The 27,732-nt window shown below is 44.5% G+C and overlaps 1 protein-coding gene across 3 annotated transcripts in view; it reads right to left on the bottom strand.

Annotated features, from left to right (window-relative positions):
• The window catches only part of KLHL12 (kelch like family member 12), a 78,302-nt gene that overhangs the window by 12,359 nt on the left and 38,211 nt on the right, over positions 1–27,732 (bottom strand). For all 3 annotated transcript variants that reach the window (XM_032764974.2, XM_032764975.2, XM_032764976.2), the window contains 4 exons: positions 26,252–26,358; positions 14,264–14,459; positions 13,188–13,346; positions 12,073–12,171 (listed from right to left, as the gene is read on the bottom strand). In XM_032764974.2, the coding sequence (XP_032620865.1) occupies positions 12,073–12,171; positions 13,188–13,346; positions 14,264–14,459; positions 26,252–26,358 (561 nt within the window). The remainder of the gene's footprint in view (positions 1–12,072; positions 12,172–13,187; positions 13,347–14,263; positions 14,460–26,251; positions 26,359–27,732) is intronic.

The following is a 27,732-nucleotide window of genomic DNA, read 5'->3' as shown; positions in this document are numbered from 1 at the left end:
TTCCTCTTTGCCCAGCATGGAGCTCTGATCAGCACGGGTGGCTGCAGTCCCAAATCCAAAAAGAGCTCCAGCATGGACCGTACGGGAGATACTGGATCTGATCGCTGTATGGGGAGGGAAACAAATCTGTTCTATCAAAGCTCCGTTACAGAAGACGAAATGCCAAAGCGTTTTGAAAAAAAATCTCCAGGCTACACAGTGCTGCGTGACAAGCGTAACGGGAAGCCAGAGACTCAAATGGACGCTCATGAGGGGGAGGGGGTACTGAGGACTCCAGCTATCCCACAGTCCACAGCAGTCTCCGAAAAGTATTTGCATTCTTGGCTGAGCTCCCAATGCCTGTAGGTTCAAACACATTGTCCGGCGTGGTTCAGGGAATAGCTCCTCAATTTACTCCCCCCCCCACGTGAAAGAAAAGGGAAAGAAATCGTTTCTTGACTTCTTTCAATGTCACCCTATGTCTACTGAATGCTGCTGGTAGACGCGATGCTGCAGCAGTGAAGCGCAGTATTCTCCTCTCCCCTCCCAGGTGGCAGATGGTGCAGTAGGACTGGTAACCGTCCTTATCACCCGTGAGTGCCCAATGCTGAGTGCTCCTGGCTGGCCTCAGGTGAGGCTGGCCGGGGGCGCCTGGGTAAAAATAGGAATGATTCCTGGTCATTCCCATAGATGGTACAGAACGGCTGGTAACCGTCTTCATCATAGCAACTGGGGGCTGAGCTCCATCAGCCCCCTCCCTTTCATGTGTAAAGAAAAGATTCTGTACTGCCTGGACTATCATAGCAGCGGCATGCTGGGCTCCTCTCCCCCACACCACCGCTTAATGTCCTGCCTGGACTGTCATAGCACCGGGAGGCTGCCTCCCCCTCATTTTATCTCACTAAAAAGTCACTGTTTCTTATTCCTGCATCTTTTAACTTCATGACACAAATGGGGGGGACACTGCCACGGTAGCCCAGGAAGGTTGGGGGAGGAGGGAAGCAACGGGTGGGGTTGTTGCAGGGGCACCCCCCGTGAATGGCATGTAGCTCATCATTTCTGCGGATCTGACACGGAGCAGCTGTGCTCTCTGATACACTGGTTCTCTAGTACACTTGCCCCATATTCTAGGCAGGACTGACTCTATTTTTAGAAACCATAAAGGAGGGATTGACTCGGGGAGTCATTCCCAGTTTTGCTTTTGCGCCCGGCCGATCTCAGCCAGGGGCACCCATGATAGCAGCAGACAGTACAGAAGGACAGATAACCGTCATCTCATTGCCAATTTACCCCAGCAGCAGACGGTACAGAACGCACACCGCCGAATTAATGTGCTTAGTGTGGCCGCGTGCACTCGACTTTATACAATCTGTTTTATAAAACCGGTTTATGTAAAATCGGAATAATCCCGTAGTGTAGACATACCCTCAGTGATGTGGTGGCACTGAAACACAGCAGAATATCCCACCTTGCTCCAAAATGACCATACCTATTGGATAAGGTCAAAGTTACCCTTTCCCTGGGATGTGGTTTACTGGTAACTCAAACAACAGAAAATAAACCTCACCCTAAACTCTTTCCCAGCCTGATTGTTCCTAGCCACACTACCTTTCAGATCTGGTGCAGCTGTGAAGCACCTACCCCACTGAGCCAGCAGAATATGCTCAGTAACTTTATGCAGGGTTCTAAATCCTGCTAAGAGTGAAGGTTAACAGCTGAGCCCTGGATAGCTTCATAGATTCCAAGGCCAGAAAGGACCACTGTGATCATCTAGTCTGACCTCCTATAAAACACAGGCCAAAGAACATGCCCAAAAGAATTCCTGAGCATATCAGTTAAAAACATCCTTTCTTGATTTAAAAATGGTCAGTGATGGAGAATCTACCATGACCCTTGGTCAGTTGTTCCAATGGTTAATCACCTGTTAACAATGTATATCTTATTTCCAGTCTGAATCTGTATCTCTAGTCAGGGTTGTAAATACTGCCACCTTGTTACAGTCAACACTATTAACTATTTTACTGCTGATCATCTTCACAGAAACATCCAGCTACCCTGAGATTCTATTCTATACTCTATTGTTTTATACTGCACTCACCACCATAGTATCCAAGAGCCTTCCAGCAATGCATTAAGCCATGTGACTATATATCTGTTACATGTTTATTCTCTCATTTTCTCCCCATATGGAGAAGCAAATGAAGTGGGGTATCTTGGGTTGGTAGCATCTATTATTTTTAAATATAGGTATACCTGTTGCTATGTGCTTATAGTACAGAAAGCAAGGGGAAAGTAGTGAGGTTTTTGATAGTCTACGTTTCTGAGGGAGTTTGTTTCATAGTCTCAGGCTACCCCAGACATGAGTTCTGTCTCCAGCAGAGAATGAGCTTTTACTTTTATTGTTGAAAGTTCCATTGTGCCAGATGATTGTGTGGGAGAGTAAAAAAAACAGTCACCTATCTTTTGTAACTGTTGTTCTTCGAGATGTGCTGCTCATGTCCTTCCATTCTAGATGTGTACCTGCCCACGTGCACAGCTGTCAGAGATTTCTGCCTTAGCGACATCCGTAGGGCCAACTGTGGCAACCCCTAGAGTGGCACTCCCATATATCAGGTGCCGCCGGCCCGGTGCCCTCTCAGTTCCTTCTTGCCGGCAACTCCAAAAGAAGGGTGAGAGGGTGTGAAATGGAATGGACATGAGCAACACGTCTTGAAGAACAACAGTTACGAAAGGTAGGTAAACTGTTTTTTCTTCTTCAGTGCTTGTTTATGTTGATTCCATTGTAGGTGATTCACAAGCAGTATCAACAGAGATGGGCTTAGAGTTCACAGCTTAGCGACTTGCAGTACTGCCCTACCAAAGCCAGTATTGTCCCAGGCCTGCTGGGTCAGCGCATAGTGAGATGTAAAAGTGTGGACAGACGACTGCTCTAAGTGTGGCTGCTCTATAGATGCCCTGGATAGGCACATGGGCCAGAAAGGCTGCCAAAGAGGCCTCCACCCTGGTAGAGTGGGCGGTGACAATAGCCGGGGATGGCATCTTCCCTCGGTCATAGCAGAAGCGAATCCAAGAAAAAATTCTTTGAGTGGCTACTGGGCGACCTTTCATCCTGTCGGACACCGTGACGAACAATTGCATTGACTTACGGAACGACTTGGTCCTGTCCACATAGAAAGTCAGAGCCCTCCTAATGTCCAGGGCATTTAGCCTGCGCTCCTCTTCTGACTCATGCAGCTTTGGAAAGAAGACCAGTAAATAAATATCCTGGCTCCAATGAACCTGAGAGACTACGCTAGGAAGAAAAGCCGGGTGCGGCCTTAGCTGGACCTTGTCCTTGTAGAAGACCATATACAGCAGCTCTGAGGTGAGCACCTGAATCTCAAATACCCAGCAGGCCGACATCACTGCAGCCAGGAACGCAACCTTCCAGGAGAGGAGAGAAAAGGAAGCCAAGGGCTCAAAGGGAGGACCCGTGAGCTGAGACAGCACCAGATTCAAGTCTCACGGAGGGACAGTGCCTCTGACTTGTGGGTAGAGGCACTCCAAGCCTTTAAGAAATTGATATCCCAAGCAAAAACAGACTTACTCTGTAACGGCGGGTGGAAGGCCGAGATGGCTGCTAGACAGACCTTGATCAATGACAGGGACAAGTCCTGGAGCTTGAGATGCAGGAGGTAGTCCAGAATAAGCTGCAGCGAAGCCCGCTCGGGACTAACGGCTTTGTCCGCAATCCAACAGGTGAACCATCTCCACTTGGCCACGTAGTTCGCTCTGGTGGAGGGCTTCCTGCTTCCCAACAGAACACGCTGAACCTCTGCCGAGCACTGCTGCTCCTGCGCGTTTAACCACGCAGCAGCCAGGGTGTCAGATGTAGTGCCACCAGGTTGGGGTGCAGAAAACTGCTCTGTGGTTCTCGGACAACATGTCCGACCCGAGCGGTAGCTGGAACAGGGTTGCTACTGAGGCCCAAGAGAGTGATGAACCAGTGTTGTTGCCCTGTCCTGTTTGATCTTCATGAGAATCTTGGGAAGCAACAGTACCGGAGGGAAGGTGTACATCAAAGCCCCCGACCATAGGAGCAGAAAGACATCAGACAGGGTTCCTCTGTCCCTGCCCCCAATTGAGCAGAAGACATGGTACTTCCTGTTCTGCCTGGAAGCGAACAAGTCCACCTGGGGAATTCCCCACCTGTGAAAGATGGAGCTGACCACCTCTGGATGAAGGGTCCACTCATGGCGAAACAAGAACGTCCTGCTGAGGCGATCTACCAACGGGTTCTTGGACCCCGGAAGGTGAGCGGCTACGAGATGGATGTTGTACTGTAGACAGAAGCCCCAGAACCAGAGGGTTTCCTGGCAAAGGAACCCTGCCTGTTGATATAGAAAACTGTAGCCATGTTGTCCGTCAGGACCTGTACCACCCTGTCTTGTATATGAGGTAGAAAGGCCTCGCAGGCCAGTCAGACCGCCCTGAGTTCCCTGACATTGATAAGAAGGAAACAATCTTGATTGGACCAATGGCCTTGAGTGTTGAGATTGCCGAGGTGGGCTCCACAGTCCAGGTGCAAGGTGTCAGAGACAGGGGTCACAGATAAGGATGGCAAAGGGAACACCTTCCAACACCGAGATGGGATCCTGCGGCCAGATGAGGGACACCAGGACGCTGTCCGGAATCCTGACCACCCTACCAGTTGGGGACGCAGACTGATGCCAGCCACACTGAACAGGTCTGAGGCGGAGTCGTTCGTGCCACACCATACAAATACATGCTGCCATGTGGCCCAGCAGCCTCAGGCACATGTGGGTGGTGGTGAGGGGTGGGCCTGCAGGCCTGCAATAAGGTCCGACATGGCCTGGAACTGAGTCTCAGGGAGGAAAGCCTTGGCCCGAGTGAAGTCGAGGGCCGCTCTGATGAACTCTGTGTGTTCTACAGGGGTTAAGGTTTCCTTTGTCTCATTTATTATAAACCCCAGGTCGCGACAAGTGGAAAAGACCAGGTTGAGATGCTTCCGCACCTGATCCGGAGACCAGCCTTTATCAACCAGTCATCGAGGTACAGATATATTTGGACTCCCCGAAGTCTCAGGTAAGCAGCCACTGGTGCTATACATTTTGTGAATATCCTTGGGGCCGACCAAAGACCATTGCTGTAAACTGGAAATGATGCCCTCCCATGATTTGAGGACTTCAATAACTCAGACATAGGTTAGTGGTTTGTTACAGGAGTGGGTGGGTGAGATTCTGTGGCCTGCACTGTGCAGGAGGTCAAACTAGATGATCATAATGGTCCCTTCTGACCTTAAAGTCTATGAATCTATGATGCACCTGTGCCTCAGAAAGATGGAAATATGGAAGTATGCATCCTTTAAATTGAGGGCGGTGTACCAGTCTCCTGGATCCAGGGAGGGATTGATGGAGGCCAGGGAGACCATGTGAAACTTCAACTTCTGGAGTGACTTGTTGAGGTGACACAGGTGGGTCTGAGGCCTCCTTTTGCCTTCAGAAATAGGAAGTAGCAGGAGTAGAATCCTCTGCCTTCCACGTTCCGAGGAACCTTTTCCACTGCCCCCAGGTGAAGGAGGTCTTTGACCTCCAGAACAGGGAGTTACTTGTGAGAAGGGTCCCTGAAGAGGGACAAGGGAGAAGTGAGAGGGGTGGTCAGCTGTGAACTGCAGGGTATAACCAGAGGAAACCATACCTAGTACCCACTGGTCCAAGGTGACACGGAGGCGGTTGAGGAAAGGGAGCGTTGGATCCAGTACAGGGCTGGGGCTCTGTCCTTGAGCGCACTCTCAAAATGACTGCTTATGGCCTCCCTGACTTGTGGGAGGGTCAGGTTGAGCAGGCAGACGGAAGAGGATGGGTAATGCCTCTTAGGTGCTTTGTCCTTGTTCTTTCTCCTGTAGGAGCCAGATCTGGGAGCCCCCCAGGACCTAGACTGCGTCTGAGGAGGAGGCAGAACATAAGAACGGCCATAATGGGTCAGACCAAAGGTCCAACTAACCCAGTATCCTCTCTACCGACAGTGGCCAATGCCGGATGCCCCAGAGGGAGTGAACCTAACAGGCAATGATCAAGTGATCTCTCTCCTGCCATCCATCTCCACCCTCTGACAAACAGAGGCTAGGGACACCATTCTTTACCCCATCCTGGCTAATAGCCATTAATGGACTTAACCACCATGAATTTATCCAGTTCTCTTTTAAAACACTGTTATAGTCCTAGCCTTCACAACCTCCTCAGGTAAGGAGTTCCACAAGTTGACTGGCGCTCTGTAAAAAGAACTTCCTTTTATTGTTTTAAATCTGCCTGCCTATTAATTTCATTGGTACGCTAGTTCTTGTATTATGGGATAAGTAAATAATCTCTTCCTTATCTTACTTCCCCATCACCATGATTTTATACCTCTATCATATCCCCCTTAGTCTTCCTCTTTTCAAGCTGAAAAGTCCTAACCCTCTTTAATCTTCCTCATATGGGAACCCATCCAAACCCTAAATCATTTAGTGCCCTCTCTGAACCTTTTCTAGTGCCAGTATATCTTTTTTGAGACTGAGGAGACACATCTGTACGCATTATTCAAATGTGGCGTCGATCTATATATAAGGCAATCATATATTCTCCCTCTTATTCTCTATTCCCCTTTTTTATAATTCCTAACATCTTGTTTGCTTTTTGGACCGTCTCTGCACACTGTGCGGACATCTTCGAGAACTATCCCAAATTGACTCCAAGATCTTTTTCCCCAACTCGTTGTAGCTAATTTAGCCCCAATCGTATCGTAGTATACAGTCAGGTTATTTTTCCAGCTGTGCATTATCTTTACATTATCCACAATACATTCATTTGCCATTTTGTTGCCCAATCACTTAGTTTGGAATCTTTTTGAAGTTCTTCACAGTCTGCTTTGGTTCTTAACTATCTTGAGCAGTTTAGATCATCTGCAACTTTGCGATACCTCACTTTTTTACCCCTTTTCCAGGTCATTTATGAATAAGTTGAATAGGATTGGTCCTAGGACTGACCCTTGAGGAACAACACTAGTTACCCCCTCCATTTGAGATTTTCCATAATTCCTACCCTTTGATCCCTGTCTTTTAACCAGTTCTCAAATTCCATGAAAAGACCTTCCCTTTTATCCCATGAAGCTAATTTACGTAAGAGCCTTTTAGTGAGACCTTTCAAAGGTTTCTGAAATCAAATACACTTATGTTCCATTGTATCTACCCTTTGTCCACATGTGTTGTTGACCTTTCAAAGAACTCTAATAGATTAGTAAGACATGATTTCCCTTTACAGAAACCATGTTGACTTTTGCCCAACAATTTATGTTCTTCTGTGTGTCTGATAATTTTATTCTTTACTATTGTTTCGACTAATTTGCCCGGTACTGATGTTAGACTTACCGGTCTGTAATTGTTGGGATCACTTCTAGAGCCCTTTTTAAACATTAGGGTTACATTAGCTATCTTCCAGTTGTTGGGTACAGAGGCCAATTTAAAGGACAGGTTACAAACCCTAGTTAATAGTTCCGCAACTTCACATTTGAGTTCTTTCAGAACTCTTGGGTGAATGCCATCTGGTCCCAGTGACTTGTCAATGTCAAGTTTATCAATTAATTCCAGAACTGCCGCTGGGGGGAGGGGGACGGAAGAGACGGCCCCTGCTGTGTCGGCACTGCATCCTGTGCCGCCTGTCTCCTGCATCGGAGAGGAGTCACCCTGCCTCGGTGACAGGCTGAGAAGTCAGGGTCCAATGCGACTGCCCCTCCGGTGACCACGACGGAACCATTGTGACATGAGTGTGCCTACTGACCCTAAGCGAGCAGCGGTGTGATGGGGAGTCTCTTGACTAACTAACACTATTAGCTAACTAACTATGAAACTATTTACAACCACAAATAAACCGCTACTGTTCTTGCAGCAAGACAAGACACTCAACCGTCACGGGCGGTAAGAAGGAACTGAGAGGCACAGGGCCAGCACTGCCTGATATACTGCTGCATTGGAGTACCACTCCAGGGGGCACCACAGCCAGCCCTACAGATACCACTAAAGCAGAAATCTATGACAACTGTGCACGTGGATACATGCACACCTAAAATGGAATCGACATGAACAAGCACTTGTAGAAGAACCAGTATTCCCTTCCAAGCTATCCCATAGTGGAGCAAATTATACTTGATACTAGGGCTGTCAGGAGATTAAAAAAATCAATCACACAATTAATTTCATTGTTAAACAATAATAGAATACCATTTATTTAATTTTTGGGGGATGTTTTGGGGATCAAATATATTGATTTGAATTACAACATAAAATACAAAGTGTAAAGGGCTCACTTTATATTTTTTATTACAAGTACTTGCACTGTAAAAAAAACAAAATAAATAGTATTTTTAAATTCACTTAATACAAATACTGTAGTGCAATCTCTTTATCATGAAAGTTGAACTTACAAATGTAGAATTATGTATAAAAAATAACTATATTCAAAAATAAAACAATGTAAAGCTTTAGAGCCTTTAGAGCCACTCAGTCCTACTTCTTGTTCAGCCAATTGCTCAGAAAAACAAGTCTGTTTACATTTACAGGAGATAATGCTGCCTACTTCTTTTTTACAATGCCACCTGAAAATGAGAACAGGCATTCTCATGGCACTATTGTAGCCAGCATCGCAAGATATTTACATGCCAGGTGTGCTAACGATTTATATGTCCCTTCATGCTTCAATCACCATTCCAGAGGACATGAGTCCATGCTGAAGATGGGTTCTGCTTGATAACAATCCAAAGCAGTGTGGACCGATGCATGTTCATTTTCATTATCTGAGTCAGATACCAATAGCAGAAAGTTGATTTTCTTTTTTGGTGGTTTGGGTTCTGCAGTTGCCTCATCGGACTGTTGCTCTTTTAAAACTTCTGAAAGCATGTGCCACACCTCATCCCTCTCAGATTTTGGAAGGCACTTTAGATTCTTAAACCTTGGGTGGAGTGATGTAGCTATTTTTAGAAATCTCACATTGGTACCTTCTTTGCGCTTTGTCCTATCTCCTGTGAAAATGTTCTTAAAACGAACATGTGCTGGGTCATCATCTGAGCCTGCTATAACATGAAATATATGGCAGAATGCACGTAAAACAGAGCAGGAGACATACCATTCTCCCCCAAGGAGCTGAGTCACAAATTTAATGAACGCATTATTTTTTTTAATGAGAGTCATCAGCATGGAAGCATGTCCTCTGGAATGGTGGCCAAAGCATGAAGGGACATACGAATGTTTAGAATATCTGGCATGTAAATACCTTGCAATGCCAGCTACAAAAGTGCCATGGAAATGCCTGTTCTCATTTTCTGTTGACATTGTAAATAAGACGAGGGCAGCATTATCTCCTGTAAATGTAAACAAATTTGTTTGTCTTAGCGATTGGGTGAACAAGAAGTAGAACTGACTGGACTTATAGGCGCTGAAGTTTTACACTGTTTTGTTTTTGACTGCAGTTATGTAACAACAACAACAAAATCTACATTTGTAAGTTGCACTTTCACCACACAGAGATTGCACTACAGTACTTGTATGAAGTGAACTGAAAAATACTATTTCTTTTGTTTATCTTTTACAGTGCAAATATTTGTAATCAATAATAATATATACTTTGATTTCAATTACAACACAGAATACAATATCTATGAAAATGTAGAAAAAACATCCACAATATTTCATACATTTCAATTGGTATTCTAGTGTTTAACAGTGCGATTAAACCTGTGATTGTGATTAATTTTTTTAATCACGATTAGTTTTTTTGAGTTAATTGCATGAGTTAACTGCAGTTAATTGACAGCCGTACTTGATATGTTTAAGGGTGTTTTTGGGGTGGTCTCGGCAGAAAGCTGCCTAATAAATAGTGATCTCTTGTGCAAGATTTCACTTTATATATTAGCTACCGAATAATACAATAATTAACAATAGACTCCAGTAAATTACATTTAATGTTGCTAAGAGCAGTTCAAGGGAAGCCATATCAACAAGCACATCTGTAAATACGTTAACATGTTAAAACATGTGGAAATTGTAAGTTAAAAGTTACATAAACAATTCGGATACCAACCGTAACACCCAGTCTGGAAACAAAAATGTGACCAGCACCCAAACCTTTACTCTGACCCAACCTTTGTGTTCCCTAACATTTTACAGTCAGATCTAAATTCCACTGAAATCAATGATTGTTCTTCCTTTCACTTTAATGACAGCTGAACATGGACATCACATGCCCCTTTAACACAATCTGTTCAGATAACTGATAATATGTGTATGCTGTTTGTTCTGTCTGAGCAATTTGGCTCATTCACTGAGACATGAATAGCTCCTGCTTAATGGACACATTTTAGGATTTGGTGTAAGAATTAATTTTAATGTATGTTCATCCAGTAGCTTTGTCTCTAATGATTATTTTCTAAATATGGGAACACAGAATTATTTCCCTCAGTAGGGAAAGATTTCTACTATGAAGGGTGCTATTAAAAAACCTAAGACATGCAAATGGTCTTGAATATCTAGTTTGATTTTGTACACTGTATATGGCTGAATGAAAAGACAGGCTTTTTATAAACTTTGCATGAATAAAAGTAATGTGTTTAAATGTTTAGGTATAATTTTGAGAGAATCTATGCACTGAATAGATAATGTTTGTTTGTTTTTATTAAGGCAGAGTTCTGGTTGTTTTGAAGCTCCTCACGGAGGTTTCTGTTTAATGGTTTGTATGCATGAACTGGGCAGTAAAGCTGGCAGCTGGACTGTTTATGGAACATTAGTTTGAGAACTTCTTGCTTTGTAAGGGTTATTTTGTTAAAGTAGTACCTACTGGTACATCAGTTCTTAATTTTTCACTTCACAAGCTTATGTGTCACTTGACCAAAGGTTTTGGCCATTTCGTTTCCTAGACTTTATAGAAAATATTTTATAATGCTCCTTTTGGGCATGAAGACAAACTGGAGGGAGTTCAAAGAAAATCAGCAATATGATTGGGGGCTGGAGGGATCAATGTACTAGGAATGATTAGAAGAGCTAGAACTGTCTAATCTGACTAAGTAGGGAGAACAAAATCACATGGTAATAATCTACACATATTCATAGAGTGTAAGTACCAAGAAGATGAATGATTTCAGCCCCAAATGAATTGTTTTCAAAAAATGAGAAGGGAAGTTGAATGGACGCAGGAATACATCCTGAACTCTAGTGTGCACTACCATACAACTACTGTAGTTAGTGCCCACAATAAACTCAGCAGCCCAGCTGCTCAACAACACAGGCCACTAGGAACACATCTCTGTGATACACTGCTTTCTGCACTGGCTCTTCATTGAATACAGACTGCAAGGTCACTGTCCTGATTCTCTGCATGGAACTGGCCCAAATATCTGTGTGTCTGTGACCATGACACCCTCCAATGGCTACACTGAATTGGACAATGAAATTGTCAGCTACTAAGGAGGTTTAGTGACTATGGAAGACAGAACCTTCATAGCAGATGGAGAAAAACCATGGAAACTTACTGCAAGATGAAATCAGAATGACAGCTAACCTCATAACGTTCAAAGCTGAATGTGAACACCCTCTTTTCACTCAGGTCCGCCCACACTAGCACCTTTGTGGTCACTTTAAAAAAACTAAAAAGCAAACCAAATATAAAACCCATCAGACCCCTAAGGTTGCCTTTTGGTGACCAGAAAGGAAGAAAGTGCACTGCTGATCTTTTTCATTTGTGGGAGGCATTCTGAAGTTAGGGTACTGAGTGCCTGACAGAGACAGAGGAGCACTGCTGGCCAGGGCATATCCTGACCTGTCGTTTGGGAACAACACTGTCCCATTGGCATCAGGGCTATAATGGAGAAAGCAAGAAAAGCCTCATTGTGGAGCTAAGTCAATGGTCACCCAGCGCTGCGTAAGGACTGCTGCTAGGATCGCTGTGCATCTATAACAGTGCTAAGCACCACAGGCCAGCAGATATACGATGGCCTCCAGGATATGAAAGCAGGCCAGAAATCATTGCTCTAGTCAATCCAGCAGTGCACCCTGCATATCGGAGTTCTCACCTGAGCGCTTGGTGGCCATTGGGGTGACATTTGTCCAGTGTCCAGTGTGAGGGTCATACCTCTCTACAGAGTTCAGGATGTTCAGCCCATCATAGCCACCTGAAACAACATGGGAACAAACAGTGGGTTCAACCCCGATCACTGTTTCTGCAAAGAGAACATTGCAATGCCTGTGTCTGCTCCATCCCCGATGGCTCTGGCTTAGTGACTCCTTGGCAGTGTGAGCAACACTAGTCACAGCATCTCGCAAGGCTGAACAAAAGGAAACACAGAATCTAGCCTGCACCAGGCAGGGATCGAAGTTCTGGAGGCCACAGACAGCAGGGGCTGGGGATGACCTGAGTGGAAGGCACAGGCAGCCATTGCAACTTTTTCAGGAAATTGTACACAGAGTGGCCATGTCACACTGCCTCAGCAGAGGAAGAACACTGTGCTACCAGCCCATATGGCAAGAAGAAGGGAACAAGGGAAGGTTGGGAAACCTAGGATGGAGCAGTAAGTGAAAATGTAGCAGACAGCGTGAGACACGACATTCCCCTAGAATAGGACCATGAGAAGGGTGATCAGAAAACAAAACCATGGCGCTTCCTTGACCAAGGGCCATGGAGAAGCATCCAAAGAATGAGCTCATTTAAGAGTTTAAGACCATTCTCCATCTGGGACTCACAACATTCAGTATGGACAGCTGGGGCCTTCTGGCCTCCAGAGAGAGGAGCTGGAACACAAGGAGCTCAGGACAGGCCACTTCAGTCTTTCCATGTTCCAATGGCACCATAGCCAAAGCTACTCCCAGGAACTAGTTATCCCATAGCCTGCACATTCCAGCAAGCACACATCCCCCAACTTCCTCATCTCTCAGCTGACACATGGCCCAGCACACCTCCCATGGCTTCAGTACAAGCCATCAAAATGTCTCCTCAGCAGTGACTATGTGAGAAATCTGTCTGCTGACTGAGCTACCCAATATCTCAGGAGAGCGAAGTATACAACAACTGGGATTCTCTTTTAGGCTGTATTCTGCACATCCCAGGAGCCCATTATAGATGGTATTTGCCCTGAATTCTGGGTAGAACACTAATACTTGCAGAATGCTGATGGATCCTAAGGTCACCTACCAAGGCAGTAGATAACACCATTAGCTACAACCAGTCCTGCTCCTTCCCGAGCTGTTTGCATGTCTCCCAGCATACTCCACTGATCAATATTTGGGTCATATCTTTCCATACTGGTGTGACGCCGGCTTCCATCAAAACCACCAGAAACGTAGATCATATCTGCAACATAATACAGGGAGCAGATTCAGAGAGACATGAATACACACACATGCCCTTCCCTCTCCAACACTTCCCACCCTTTGTACTATTTCACGCACACCATGTATGTGTGTCCCAGTGCAGAGAAGAGGCTTAGGGTCACTTGGACACTGCCATTCATTGATGTTACATCAGCACTTCCTTAAAAGATGCAACACACTATGCTTGAAACCTGCTGCATAAATACCAGCCCAAAGGCCTTCCTTAGCTATATTCCCTCATACAGTTTTACTGAAAAATATCTACACGTATTGGTTATATTCAAATTGTTCACTGCAAATGACATTTCATCGAATGTTTAAAAACATGTTAAACTGCAGCAAATGAATCAATACAGGCCCCTGAACGTGCTCCCAGCCGAGAGAGGGGGAACGGGGCCAATCTGTTAGCACTAGGCTGACCAGATGTCCCGATTTTATAGGGACAGTCCCAATTTTGGGGTCTTTTTCTTATGTAGGCTCCTATTACCCCCCACCCTCTGTCCTGGTTTTTCACACTTGCTGTCTGGTCACCCTAGTTAGCACCAAGTCCCAGTAGTGACTTCCAGCTGGGACACACAGAAGTTGGTCTCTGGGAGCAGCATGTTTCTAACAACTGCCTGGGAGATGAATTCTAAACTTCAGGGTATAGAATGGAAGATTCCCACTCCCTGAAGCTAGAAACACATACTCTTAGGATGAAGAAGAGGAAGAGCTGCTCTTACGGTTAATGGGCAAGTGATTTTCTTTCTCAAACTCCAAATGCTGAGAGATACAATCTCCAAACAGTTACTCCTCTTCCTTTATCGGCTACCTACCCTCAGAAGGTGCTGACACACTGTATTTCATGCTGGCAATGGACCTGTCTGGCCTCTGTGACAAGTGCTGATCAAAGTGTACCTCCTAGGGTAGTGGCCCCTGCCAGGCCTCGACGAACATTCATTGGAGCCACTGAGTACCAGATGCCATCCTCATCCGACGTATAATCCAAGCACTCCACAGAGCTGAGACGGGAACGGCCGTCGTACCCCCCAATCACGTAAATCCGATCATGCAGGGACACCGTGGCAACATAGCGCCTCTTACGGGTGATGCTCTAACACATTTGAAGAAGTGTCAAAGACAGAAAATGACACCAATACATTCAAAACTATCAGAGTCTCTCTAGATTATTCCATCTCTTTTTGCTCTTACACTGATAGGGACCTGTTTATATAGCCAAAGCCCTCAATTCTATGTGGCATACTGGGTGAAAATTATATGTAGGAATCCTGGGTCTGTGTTTATGGATCCCCTTCCCTATGTCTCCCCATCAGCGCTCCCACCTCCCAGTCCAATATCCTTTGCACTATTTATTTTGCAATTAAATTCAGTTTACTTTCTGTTGCCTCCAAAATTTCAACATTCCGGAGACGTTTGCATTCCCACCACTTGTCAGCACTGTAGTAATTGTCAAGAGGAAAAGCTGGAAAGTTTGACAGATGTGTAGGGAACATCTTGGGGGTTTCACCCCCAGAACAGAATGGGATTTGGGAATTCATGGCATCCAGGCTCTTCTAGGTAGGAAATGCAGCTCCTCCCTCCCTTCTCCCACCTCCCCTGACTTGGTAGGGGTGGGCATGGCTTTACATTTGGGGAGTAGTGTTCCTCATTCTCCATCCCAGGAGCCACTAGCTCCTCCAGTGTCCTCTCTCCACTATCTCCCATTACATTCAGCAACAAACATGCATGTTAGCAAGGAGTCTCTGTTAAAATATCAGTGGTGAAATAGTTACTGTTGACATTTAAATGATCATCAATACACTTCACAGTTTTAAGGCGACACTGAAACTACAGCTCCATGAGAGTGTCTCTGCACACTCAGTTAATGAAATAATAGTAATAATTAGCCTTCATACAGTGCTTGTTATCAGCAGATCAAAAAGTGATTAAAAAGAAGGTATCACTATCCCCATTTCAGATAATCAAACTGAGGCACAGAGAGGTGACCAAAATCCAGTGTATCATAGTAGCAGGGCTGGGGACAGAACTCAGGTCTCCTGAGTCCTGGCATCTCCAAAACATCACTTCATGGCTCAATTTCCATTCATAGTTTGATTTTTTTTCCTGGGGCATATGAGACTTAATGGTGACCTGCAAAGGAAAGAATAGGGCTAGAGCCTTTTCTAAAAAAAATTCTTTACAATGGATAAAAGAAGAATGTGAATGGTTTTTTGTAAGTTTTTTCCCTTATTTCTTTTCCTATAATAAAAATTCAGATTCTGTCTAGGCTCTGAGGGTATGTCTACACACCAAAGAAAAACTTGTGGTTGGCCCGCGCCAGCTCACTCGGACTCCCAGGGATCGGGCTGTTTCATTGCTGTGTAGATGTCCAGGCTTGGGCCCTAGGTCTGGGACCCTTCAGCCCCACAGGGTCCTGAGCCCAGACACCCGAGCCATGCATGTCTAGTTGCTGTGTAGACACACTCTATGGTGACTGTAGACTTAGTGATGAGGCGACGTCATAAGAAACCAAAAGTTATAGTAATTGAGAGAAGGGATTTTTAATCCGTTAAAAACTTTAAAAAAAAATAAAAAAACAAACAGCTATTTAACTTCAACAACATATTAATATTTTGGAGAAAGGATGTATTTGTTTACAATTCCCCAACCTCATACCTGCAATTAAGGTGGGAAAGCAGATAGTGCACATGCTCTGAGACACTCAGCAAAACCAGGGCAGATCAGAGTTGACACTCCTGATAGATACTTCTGAGGTAAAAAAAAATAAAAATAATTTTTTTTAAAGCCAGAAACAAACAAAAACCCTTCCATTCCTATTTTTTATCCATCTTAAAAGGAGCGAAAAGGTCAGAAGCCCAATCTGATAAAGTCCTTTGCAGGTTTAAATATATATATATATATATATATATATATATATATTTTTGGATGCAGAGCTTATGTAGCAATTTAAAACAAATCAGCAATAATGCAGCCATTTATACAGCCCTGTAATCACATCTCACAGAGGGTTTTGATTTAGTGTTGCAAGAGAGACAGCATACTTCCACCACTTCTCTCTTGCCCTGAAATTTCCCTGTTCAGTCCCTAATTTCTCCCCCTTACCTTTTCTCTTCCTCCCTCTCCCCCACTCCTTTCTCCTTTTCTGATCTTGGAGAACATCTGTAGTACTCTAGCTCACAGAAAATAGTAGCAAGCAGGAATGGCATTTTCCTGGATAATGAAACTGGCTTCTCTACCCTAATCCTTTACTAATCTCTATAGCTAAAATATTAAGATTCCTATATAATCCTTTCCTGTGATTTAAAAAAAGCCTTACTCTCAAGTACATAAGGCGTTGCAGCTGTGCATAAAATTGGGAGTTCTTCACCTTTTCCACAACTGAGACCAAGGAAGCCAAAAATAAGTTAAGATTTACTTGTTGGGGCACGGGGCGGGGGATGGGAGGAGAGAAGAAGCGGGACAACACATTAGAACACAGCCCATTTTAATTAAGCAGCACACAAACATCTGGAATCCAACACTTTCCCCAGATCTTAAAAAAACAACAAAAAGACAACAACTCTGCCTGCCCTATAGTAAACATTGACATTTACAAACAAATCAGTTGCTCCAATCAGTAGTTAGAGAGAGGCTTAAAATGGAAATCTAGACTCAACTTTAGCTCTGCAGAGGCAAAACACACGGGTTTTCAACAAAAGGAAGAGTGCTCTACAGCAGTGGTTCTCAAAGCTGGTCCGTCACTTGTTCAGGGAAAGCCCCTGGTGGGCCAGGCCAGTTTGTTTACCTGCCGCGTCCACAGGTTTGGCTGATCACGGCTCCCACTGGCCGCGGTTCATTGCTCATGGCCAATGGGGGGTTGCAGGAAGCAGCACAGGCCAAGGGATGCGCTTGCCGCCGCTTCCCGCAGCCCCCATTAGCCTAGAGCACAAACCACAGCCAGTGGGAGCCGCAATCAGCCAAACCTGCAGACACGGCAGGTAAACAAACTGGCCCGACCTGCCAGGGCTTCCCCTGAACAAGCAGCGGACCAGCTTTGAGAACCACTGCTCTACAGTATTTATATTATGAGTTCTTAGTGTACTTCAATAAATTAAATTATATTTACATTCTAATTCTCTCACAGCTTTCTTTAGCTAGTCAACTCATAAGGAAGTTTCAGAAGTGGTGCATCACATACTAGCTAAACCATGTTTCCATATCTTTCTTGCTCTAGGGTACAGCTGGAAACAACTAAAGAACACTTTACTAGATGCCCCAAAAACCACAATCCCTCAACCAAGGAAAAATGTCATATTATTTAAAAAAAAAAAAATGAAAGGAAAAAAAAGTAGGGTTGTCACATGATTAAAAAAAAATAATCGTGCAATCAATCATGCTGTTAAACAGTGATAGAATACCATTTATTTAAACTATTTTTGATATTTTCTACATTCAAATATATTGATTTCAATTACAACACAGAATACAAAGTGTTCAGTGCTTACTTTACATTATTATTTTTATTTCAAATATTTGCACTGTAAAAAAAACAAAGAAATAGTATTTCTCAATTCAGGACTGTAGAGCAATCTCTTTATCGTGAAAGTTCAATTATGTAATGTACAAAAAATAACTGCATTCAAAAATAAAACAAATGTAAAACTTTAGAGTCTACAAGTCCACTCAGTCCTACTTCAGCCAATTGCTCAGACAAAACAAGTTTGGTTACAATTTGCAAGAGATAATGCTGCCTACTTCTTGTTTACAATGCCACCTGAAAGTGAGAACAGGAGTTCTCATGGCACTGTTGTAGCTGGCGTCACAAGATATTTACGTGCCAGGTGTGCTAAAGATTTCTATGTCCCTTCGTGCTTCAATCACCATTCCAGAGGACATGCGTCCATGCCGAAGATGGGTTCTGCTCGATAATGATCCAAAGCAGAACAGACCGATGCATGTTCATTTTCATCATCTGAATCAGATGCCATTAGCAGGCTGATTTTCTTTTTTGGTGGTTTGGGTTCTGTAGTTTTCTCATCGGACTGTTGCTCTTTTAAAACTTCTGAAAGCATGCGCCACACCTCATTCCTCTCAGATTTTGGAAGTCACTTCAGATTCTTAAACCTTGGGTGGAGTGATGTAGCTATTTTTAGAAATCTCAAATTGGTACCTTCTTTGCGCTTTGTCCTATCTCCTGTGAAAATGTTCTTAAAACGAACATGTGCTGGGTCATCATCTGAGCCTGCTATAATATGAAATATATGGCAGAATGTGGGTAAAACAGAGCATGGGACATACAATTCTCCCCAAAGAAGTTCAGTCACAAATTTAATTAATCATCATTTTTTAAAATGAGCATTATCTGCATGGAAGCATGTCCTCTGGAATGGTGACCAAAACACGAAGGGACATACGAATGTTTAGAATATCTGGCACGTAAATACCTTGCAACACCAGCTACAAAAGTGCCATACAAATGCCTGCTCTCACTTTCTGGTGATATCATAAATAAGAAGTAGGTAGCAGTATCTCCCGTAAATGTAAACAAACTTGTTTACCTTAGCGACTGGCTGAAAAAGAAGTAGGGCCAAGTGGACTTATAGTCTCTAAAGTTTTATACTGTTTTATTTTTGAGTGCAGTTATGTTAAAAAAAAATCTACATTTTTAAGTTACACTTTCATGATAAAGAGGCTGGGGTGGTGTAGTCAACTGCTTTGATAACACGTTCAGAAGAAGGCAGCGGAATCGGCGGGCCAATTGATATCCTGGTAAGAAAAGCACACCAGGCCTGCCTGGGCCAAGCAGGGGCTATTGGTATGACCCTGGCACAGTCGGTCCGTATTTTGAGCAACACTCTGTGTAGAAGTTGCATGGGGTGGGGGGGAATGCGTACAGTGATTTGTCGCTCCATTGGATCATGAACGTGTCCCCCAAGGAGTGTTTCCCTAGGCAAGCTCTGGAGCAGGATTCCGGAGACTTGGTTTTGCGGTTGCAAAAAGCTCCAGTTTTGGGTAATCTCATATTTTAAATACGTTGTGTAGGATGGTCTTGTTTATCTCCCATTCGTGATCTAGGAAAATGGTCTGCTGAGCTCGTCCGCGGCAGTGTTTAAAGAACCGAGTAGGTAAGAAGCTGAAAACTGGATATTGTGTTGCAGACACCAATTCCAAAGCTTCATAGCTTTGGTGCAAAGAGATGAGATTGAGCTTCTCCTTTTCTGTTTAGATAAAACATGCAGGCGATGTTTTCAGTCTTGATTCTGTTTTGGTTTTTGATGAAGGGGAGCAATTGGAGGCAAGCATTGCAGACTGCTCGTAGTTCTAGGTTTATGTGTAAAGAAGTTTAGGTTGGGGGGGTATCTGTAGTAATTATAATGGAGGGGGAGTTCTGTGGGAATGAGACTCCAGAGGAGAGATTGTGTGGAAGAATCCACCATATGAGTGAGTCCTTGACTTTGGTAGGGATGGATAGAAGTCTGTTTAAACCATGTACATTAGGTCTGTAGACACTGGTCATCCAGCCTTGGAAGCACCACATATAGAGGCGTGCATTTTTTACCACAAAAGTACAAGAGGCCATATGGCCCAGAAGTTGTAGGGAGTCTCAGAAAGTGACCTGAGGGTTGTTCCACAACTTGGCGATCAGATTTCTTATGATGTTGAATCTGTCGAATGGGAGAGATGCGAGTCCTGTTAACAAATCGAGGTGTGCACCTATGAACTCCAGTTGTTGGCTAGGAATCAATGTGGATTTGTTCATTTATACGTAGGCCAAGACCCTGGAAACAGTTGACAGTCATCTGGGTGGATCAAACGGCCTCCTTAAGATGCTGCACTTTGAGGAGGCAATCATCCAGGTATGGTAAAATTATGACTCCTTTTTTCCTTAGGTGAGCCGTTACCCCTGTGAGAATTTTGGAAAAGATGTGGGGAGCTATTGAGAGCCCCAATGGCAAAACTTTGTGCTGTGAGCCCAGAACAAAGCGGAAAAAATGCCTGTGGGCAGGATGTACAGTTACATGAAAATAGGCATCCTGCAGGTTAAGGGCTGAAAACCGATCTCCCTGCTCCAGCGCTGGAATTATGGTTGAGAGAGTAACCATTTTGAATTTTTGCTTTTTGATGAACTTGTTGAGTCACCTGAGGTCGAGTATGGGCTGTCATCCTCTATTTTTCTTTTCTGTTAAAAAATAACAAGAGTAAAACCCCTTTTCTTCGTGCTGGTTGGGCTCCTATTTGCAGGAGATGTTGTACCTCTTGGTGGAGCAAGTGGTCATGAGAGGGGTTCCTGAAGAGGGATGAGGTAGGTGGGAGGTATGGACAGGAAGGGAATGGAGTAATCTGTTCTGATGACCTCTAAGGCCCATTTGTCAGTAGTAATGTTCTGCCATTTGTGGTAAAAGAAGTAGCAAGCAGTGCCCAAAAATATGGGTAGGTAATATGAGCACTGGAGTGGGTGGGAAGTCTTCTATACCCTTGAGCAAGGCTTCAAATCTGCTTGTTAGGTAGAGGGGGTTGGAAGTTGACAGAGTGGAGCAGCGACATTGGTACCTAGGTCTCTGACATTGTTGCTGTTGGTGATCATATGACCTCTGGTGTTGAGTGTAGGTTGGATATCGTGGACATTGATATCGCTGATACCTATACTGTCTCCTTCTAGTCAACGGTGTGTGGATGCCTAGGGACCTGAGCATTGCTCTGGAATCCTTCATGGTATGCAACACTTTGTTGGTCTTTGTGGCGAATAATTTGTCTCCAGCAAAGGGGAGATCTTCCACAGTATGCTGAATCTTGTGTGGGAAAGAAGAAGATGTGATGCTGTTGCAAAAAAAGCGAATGTGATTCTGGGATGCATTAACAGGTGTGTTGTGAGCAAGACACGAGAAGTCATTCTTCCGCTCTACTCTGCCCTGGTTAGGCCTCAACTGGAGTATTGTGTCCAGTTCTGGGCACCGCATTTCAAGAAAGATGTGGAGAAATTGGAGAGGGTCCAGAGAAGAGCAACAAGAATGATTAAAGGTCTTGAGAACATGACCTATGAAGGAAGGCTGAAAGAATTGGGTTTGTTTAGTTTGGAAAAGAGAAGACTGAGAGGGGACATGATAGCAGTTTTCAGGTATCTAAAAGGGTGTCATCAGGAGGAGGGAGAAAACTTGTTCACCTTAGCCTCTAATGATAGAACAAGAAGCAATGGGCTTAAACTGCAGCAAGGGAGATTTAGGTTGGACATTAGGAAAAAGTTCCTAACTGTCAGGGTAGTTAAACACTGGAATAAATTGCCTAGGGAGGTTGTGGAATCTCCATCTCTGGAGATATTTAAGAGTAGGTTAGATAAATGTCTATCAGGGATGGTCTAGACAGTATTTGGTCCTGCCATGAGGGCAGGGGACTGGACTTGATGACCTCTCGAGGTCCCTTCCAGTCCTAGAGTCTATGAATCTATAAGATGTAACCCATGAGGCCCAACACATCACGACTACTGTTGCAGTGCCCCTCAGAGACTACGGCTTTGATTGCTGGCTCTTGTCCTCAGGAATATCGGTAATAAAGTCCATGAGTTTCCTGTAATTTCTGTGGTCACATTTGGCCAATAGGGCCACATAATTAGCCACCCTGAATTGTAGTGTGGATGACACAAACTTTTCGACCAAGTAGGTCCAACCTTTTACAGTAACTCCTCATTTAATGGTGTAGTTATGTTCCTGAAAAATGTGACTTTATGTGAAATGATGTTAAGGGAATCCAATTTCCCCATAAGAATTAGTGTAAATAGGGGGGATTAGGTTCCAAGGAAATTTTTTTTGCCAGACAAAAGACATTATATACACATACAGTATATGTTTTAAACAATTTTAAACAAAGAGTTTAATTTTGTACACAGCAATGAATGATTGTGACGCTTGGTTGAGTTGGTGGAGTAAGAAGGTGGGATATTTCCCAGGAAATGCCTTGCTGCTAAATGATGAACTAGCACTCGGCTGAGCCCTCAAGGGTTAATACGCTGTTGTTAATGTAGTCTCACACTCTACAACGCAGCATGGACAGAGGCAGGAGGGAGGAAACACAACAGATGCAGGGCAGTGGCTGCAAACACTTCCCTGCAAAAACTGAACATGATGAGCCCATGCTATCCAGCTGGAGCACACCACTCCCTCCTCCTGACAACACATGCACGGCTGCACAGGTGCTGACTTTCCAAACTGTTGGGGGATGCGTGCATGAGTGAGAGAGAGAGAGAAATGCGCTGCCCCTTTAAGTACATAGACCCCACTTCAAGTACGTTGCCCTTTTAAGCAGATCAGCCAGTTCAGACAGGAAGCAACAGCTTCCAGCAAGCTCCCTCCTTTCTGTCCCTGAGCCCTGTCCCCCGCGCCTCCACTTTGGAGAGAGAGAGTAAGGAATGGCAGGGGGGGGGAGAGGGACATCCTGATATCAGTACCCCTTTCCCCCAACAAGAAGGAAGCTCCCGGAAGCAGCTCGAGGGCAGGGCAGAAGCAGCACGGCAGTTGGGGGAGGGCCACCTGAATTGCTGCTAGGCAGCTGCTGAGTCACACACCTTACAGGGAATTTAACGGAGCTGATGGGGGGCGGCCCCCTGGTTCTAATCCCCACAAGGAGGGGCCGCTCTTCCAGAGAATCCTGCAAGCAGTGGACAAAGCAGGCAGCTGTCAAACAACATAATAAGGGAGCACTGCACAACTTTAAACGAGCTTGTTCCCTAATAGATCAGTAACATAACAACAAAACGTTAATCAGGACAACGTTACGTGAGGAGTTACTGTACTGTCTTTGTTAAAGGGGGTGGATGGAAGATGCTGTAGTTTGTTCCTCTGGTTAGCTGCTTCAACTACCAGTGAATTTGGTGCTCGGTGCATGAAAAGGAACTTTTGAGCTCTTGGAAGAGACATAGTATTTCCAGTCTGCTAGCTTGCAAGTAGGTGTTATAGTGCCCGGTGTTTGCCAGATATTCTTGGCAGGATCCATAATGGTGCATTAATAGGAGAGCAATCTTAGATGCACTGGAAGGTTGCAGGATGTCTGTCAGCTCATGCTGATTTTCAGGTACTTCCTCCAGAGAAATCTTAAATTCATTAGCTACTCTTTTGAAGAGATCCTGAAAATTAGAAAAATCATCCACTGTTGTTGGATGTGGGGGCATAATAGCCTCATCCAGTGGGGATGGTGGCTTAATTAATATTGTTCGGAGAGGTGTCAGATGCCTCTTCTTCTGCGTGCAGGACTGTGGGTTGTTCCTGTAGTTCAGTCACAGATGTATGCACAGGTTCAAGAGGAAATGCGGTGTCACCTTTTCTGGGGCTGTGTCGGTCACCATGGTGACTCCTGTATGATTCCCAGGGGCCCCATTAATGCTAGTATCTGGGAAATGGCATGGGTGGTCCCATCCATGGGTGTGCATACCAGGGTGGTAGGTCTTTGGAGTATGAAGACCTTGATCTCCTGGGTCCCATGCTGACTGGGGTCTGGAATTGGGAGGAATGGGTATGGTGAAAAACCTCCCTGAACATCAGCATCCTCATAACTAGAGAAGTGAGAGGGAACAGGAACTGTCGGGGCCACCTTGATAGGTCTGGTGAGAGATCAGTATCAAGCAGAGGGAACTGTAGGGTCAGTGATACCAGCAAATCCCTTGAATGAACTAACTGTGGTGCCACAGTGTTTGCAGCCAGAGTGAATTCTGTTAGCTGCAATTGTGATGCCATGGAGTCGGGTGGTCCTGAATGCTGCTGTGCCGTAGAGGCAGGAATAGTGGCTTGAGGTGCCGGTGCCACAGTAGCAACTGCACTAGGCTGTGACATGGGCAGGCTCAGCTGAATCGGCACCGGGTCTTTCAGGGTGCTGCTCAGTGCAGCATGAGAAGAGGCAGGCAACTTTAAGCCTGAAGTCCTGGCATCGGGACGGTGTGCCTTGGAAGCAGCCAGGGTACGTGCGGTGCCAGAGGTGCCTGGCGCGTCATATGTGCTGAGCATGGAGTGGTCGGCACCGAGGAGACAAACCTGCTTGGAGATCGTTTGGGAAGTGGTAAGTCTTTGTGAGGCAAGACAGGTGGTTGTTTTTTTGACTTTTTTTTTTTATTACTCTTTTGCTGACCTAGGAGGGCTTTGTGTCACTGAGGAATCCGCACCTGGTTTGGAGGCAGATACGAGGGACTTTTCCATTAATATTAACTTGAGCCTGAGGTCTCTGTCTTTTCATAAAATCATAGAATATCAGGGTTGGAAGGGACCTCAGAAGGTCATCTAGTCCAACCCCCTGCTCAAAGCAGGACCAATCCCCAGACAGATTTTTACCCCAGTTCCCTAAATGGACTCCTCAAGGATTGAACTCAAAACCCTGGGTTTAGCAGGCCAATGCTCAAACCACTGAGCTATCCTTCCCCCTGGCTTTTAATTTACTACAGTAGATACATTTCTGGGGGATGTGGGACTCCTCCAAGCAGCGAACACATTGAGAGTGGCCATCCGAAATAGGGATGGTGTCTCTGCACGTAGTGCAGCACTTAAAACCTGGTGAGCCAGTCAGATTATGAACTGACAGGAAAAACGGGAAGGAAGAAAAAAAACTGAGTTTTTTTTTGTTTGTTTGTTTTGAGGGACTGGGAAAGGAAAAATAAAACTTATCTGACTAAATACAGGGTAAAACTGTGTAAAACTAACTAGACTAGCTAAAAGCAAAGAAGTTGCTTTCAGGCCAGGGATAGTAGAGAAGGAATTGAGAAGACTGGCCACGCATGTGTGCTATTGAGACACGGTGGGCGCGTGAGGCAGGCACCGCGCATGCACGGCCCATGCGAGTACTGCTGTAAAAATCTCCGAGCGAAGGAGCAGGGACGCACCAACACACGGAGTGGAGCACCCACAGGGACACTCATTTTGAAGAAGAATGGGCTCTTCAATCTAGTAGAGAAAGATAAAAAACAATCCAATGGCTGAAAGTTGAAGCTAGAGAAAATTTAGACCGAAAACAAGGTGTAAATGTTTGACTGCAAGAGTAATTAACCATTGGAACAACTTACTGAGTGTTGTGGTGGATTCTCCATTACTGACAATTTTAAAATCAAGATTGGATGTTTTTCTAAAAGATCTGCTCTAGGAATTATTTTGGGGAAGATATACAGCCTGTGTTATGCAGTGGTTCCTTCTGGCTTTGAAATCTATTAATCTATGCAGACATTTTTCTCAATGTATATTTCCTGAGATAATATTTTAATTAATCTTTCCAAAAAACCTGATATGTCTATGTTATCTATATTAAGACTAATGACCATCAAATAGTGGCATCTCTCCTCCACAGATCTTACTGTGCTCTACAAACTTCTCTCATTTATTACACACTATTTATACACTAGCATCATTTCACCACTGAAATACAGACTCCAGTGTGGCAGCTGTTTAACAGCTAATAGCAACATTACACAACAGCTTAGGAGAGGAAATGGGGAATACAGAATCTAACTGCAGTCGTAATTTAAGGAGGCAGATTACAATCATCCAAGCTGGAACACAGAAACTCATACAAACAGTTGCAAAAAGTTTCAGAGGAATTTTTAACAGCCATAAGAGCTTGGGATCTAAATTTAATATCTCACCTAAAAGACAGTCCCACAAGCAGCAAAGAGCCCTTGGTACTGAGTTGGGACCCCGGTGCAAATCTCAGTCAAGCGGAGGAAGGATGCTGAATCATTAATACTTCTGGCAACATCTAAACCTCAGCAGTCCCTCTGAATAAAAATCTCCAATTCTAAGCGGAAGAGAATTGACAGTCCATATGGGGAACACTAAGCAATTATCCCCTTATCAGAATGTTTAGACCTATCAGTGTTTTGATCCATTACATTTGCAGGACCCACTGGTGTTGAAAAATGTGGGAAAGCAGATGATTCCTTACCGGCAAGAAACTCCACTCCTGGGTCTTTGGGTCATATTTTTCCACCACGTCAATAGGTGACTGCTGACTACCAAAGCCTCCAATCACTAGCAGAACCTCGTTAGCCCCTGTAGAAGAAAAGTCTAGAGTCAAGTTAATTCCTCTGCCACCAAAAGGTCACCTAGAAAGAATCCTTTAATGAAACTTTTGGATCCATCCTGGAGGGATGGTCTGTGCCAGGAATGATAGGGCACAGCTGCCTCTAACTGAATATTGCTGTCACTGCTCTTTGTCTCCCTCCCCGCTCCATACAGACAATATTCAGCCTTCCCCACACCTAAAAGCGGCTGGTGGAGGGTGCATGCTCCTCCTAGCTTATTCTCATAAGAATGTTCTCCTTTCTCAACATCTAAGCTACCCCTCAGATGCAGACCAGAGAGAGCACCCTCCCTCATTCACCATTTCACTGTGAGCATCAATGCCCTATCCCCTCCTCATGCAACCAGTTGCTCCTGTACCTACCCAGTTACCCCACTGAAGCACAGCAGGAGACCTATCCTGATGGAAGGAAGCAAGTCAGCTACAAAATACTCATAATTAAAGGCAGAAGGGATGATTTGGGGGAAAAACTATTTTCTGAAAATATTAAATTACAAATAAAGTCATTTTCAGGAGACCATGAAGTTAATTGTGTTGAATATTTCTCCTATAAAGGAAAGAAGAGAGTTCTGTGTCCTTTTTGCTTCTTTATCATGTACAAAGAAGGCCTGAAAGGATTTTTCCTGCCTATTCTGTTTAGCTTAGAAATATCAAGAATATAATGTTTCCTCTTCTGTTTTTTTCTGGAGGTCTCTTGAAGGCACAGACTAGTGGAATGGGAGCCTGTTGAGCCCTTACTTAAAGGGGAGCAGTGTTGGATCTTTAACAAGGAAACTTATTTTCCCTCCAATGTTTGTCAGGAGTTTGAGTTAAATAAGTAAATAAATACATCAAAGAACAGTGTAATCGGTTCAAAACCTCTTCCCCCACTCAGTTGCCCCATTTCACCTCCTTGCTACTCAACTGGGTATTACTTACCCAGTTGTCCATAATAGTGCCAAGTAAAACAAGGATAGCCAAGCCCTGAAAAGAGAAAATCCTAAATATTCTGCCTAATCCTTCCTTGTACATCACAGAGAAGGGGGGGGGGAAATCAAACTATTTCTTTCCTTTGCAGTCACTGTAAAACTATGTAAACAAGCAAATGATTTTGAAGCATGTATTTTATCCCAAAGCTCCACAGAGCTCTCTCCCATTTCTGTCTAATTTCTGCCTGTTCTCTGAGTGTATGTCTATGCAGCAATTTAAGCCCAGGTCTCAGGCCAGGCTCAAACCAAACCCCCCTTGCATACACACTGCAAATATGCTAACCGAGGGCTCAGACCCAGGATCCCAGGACCCTGCAGGGCTGGAGGGTCTCAGTCATAGAATCATAGAAAATTAGAGTTGGAAGAGACCTCAGA

Source organism: Chelonoidis abingdonii, chromosome 4 (genome assembly GCF_003597395.2).
Source record: "Chelonoidis abingdonii isolate Lonesome George chromosome 4, CheloAbing_2.0, whole genome shotgun sequence".
In the NCBI taxonomy this organism is placed as follows: Eukaryota; Metazoa; Chordata; order Testudines; family Testudinidae; genus Chelonoidis; species Chelonoidis abingdonii.
This window is presented reverse-complemented; position numbering and strand designations above follow the sequence as displayed.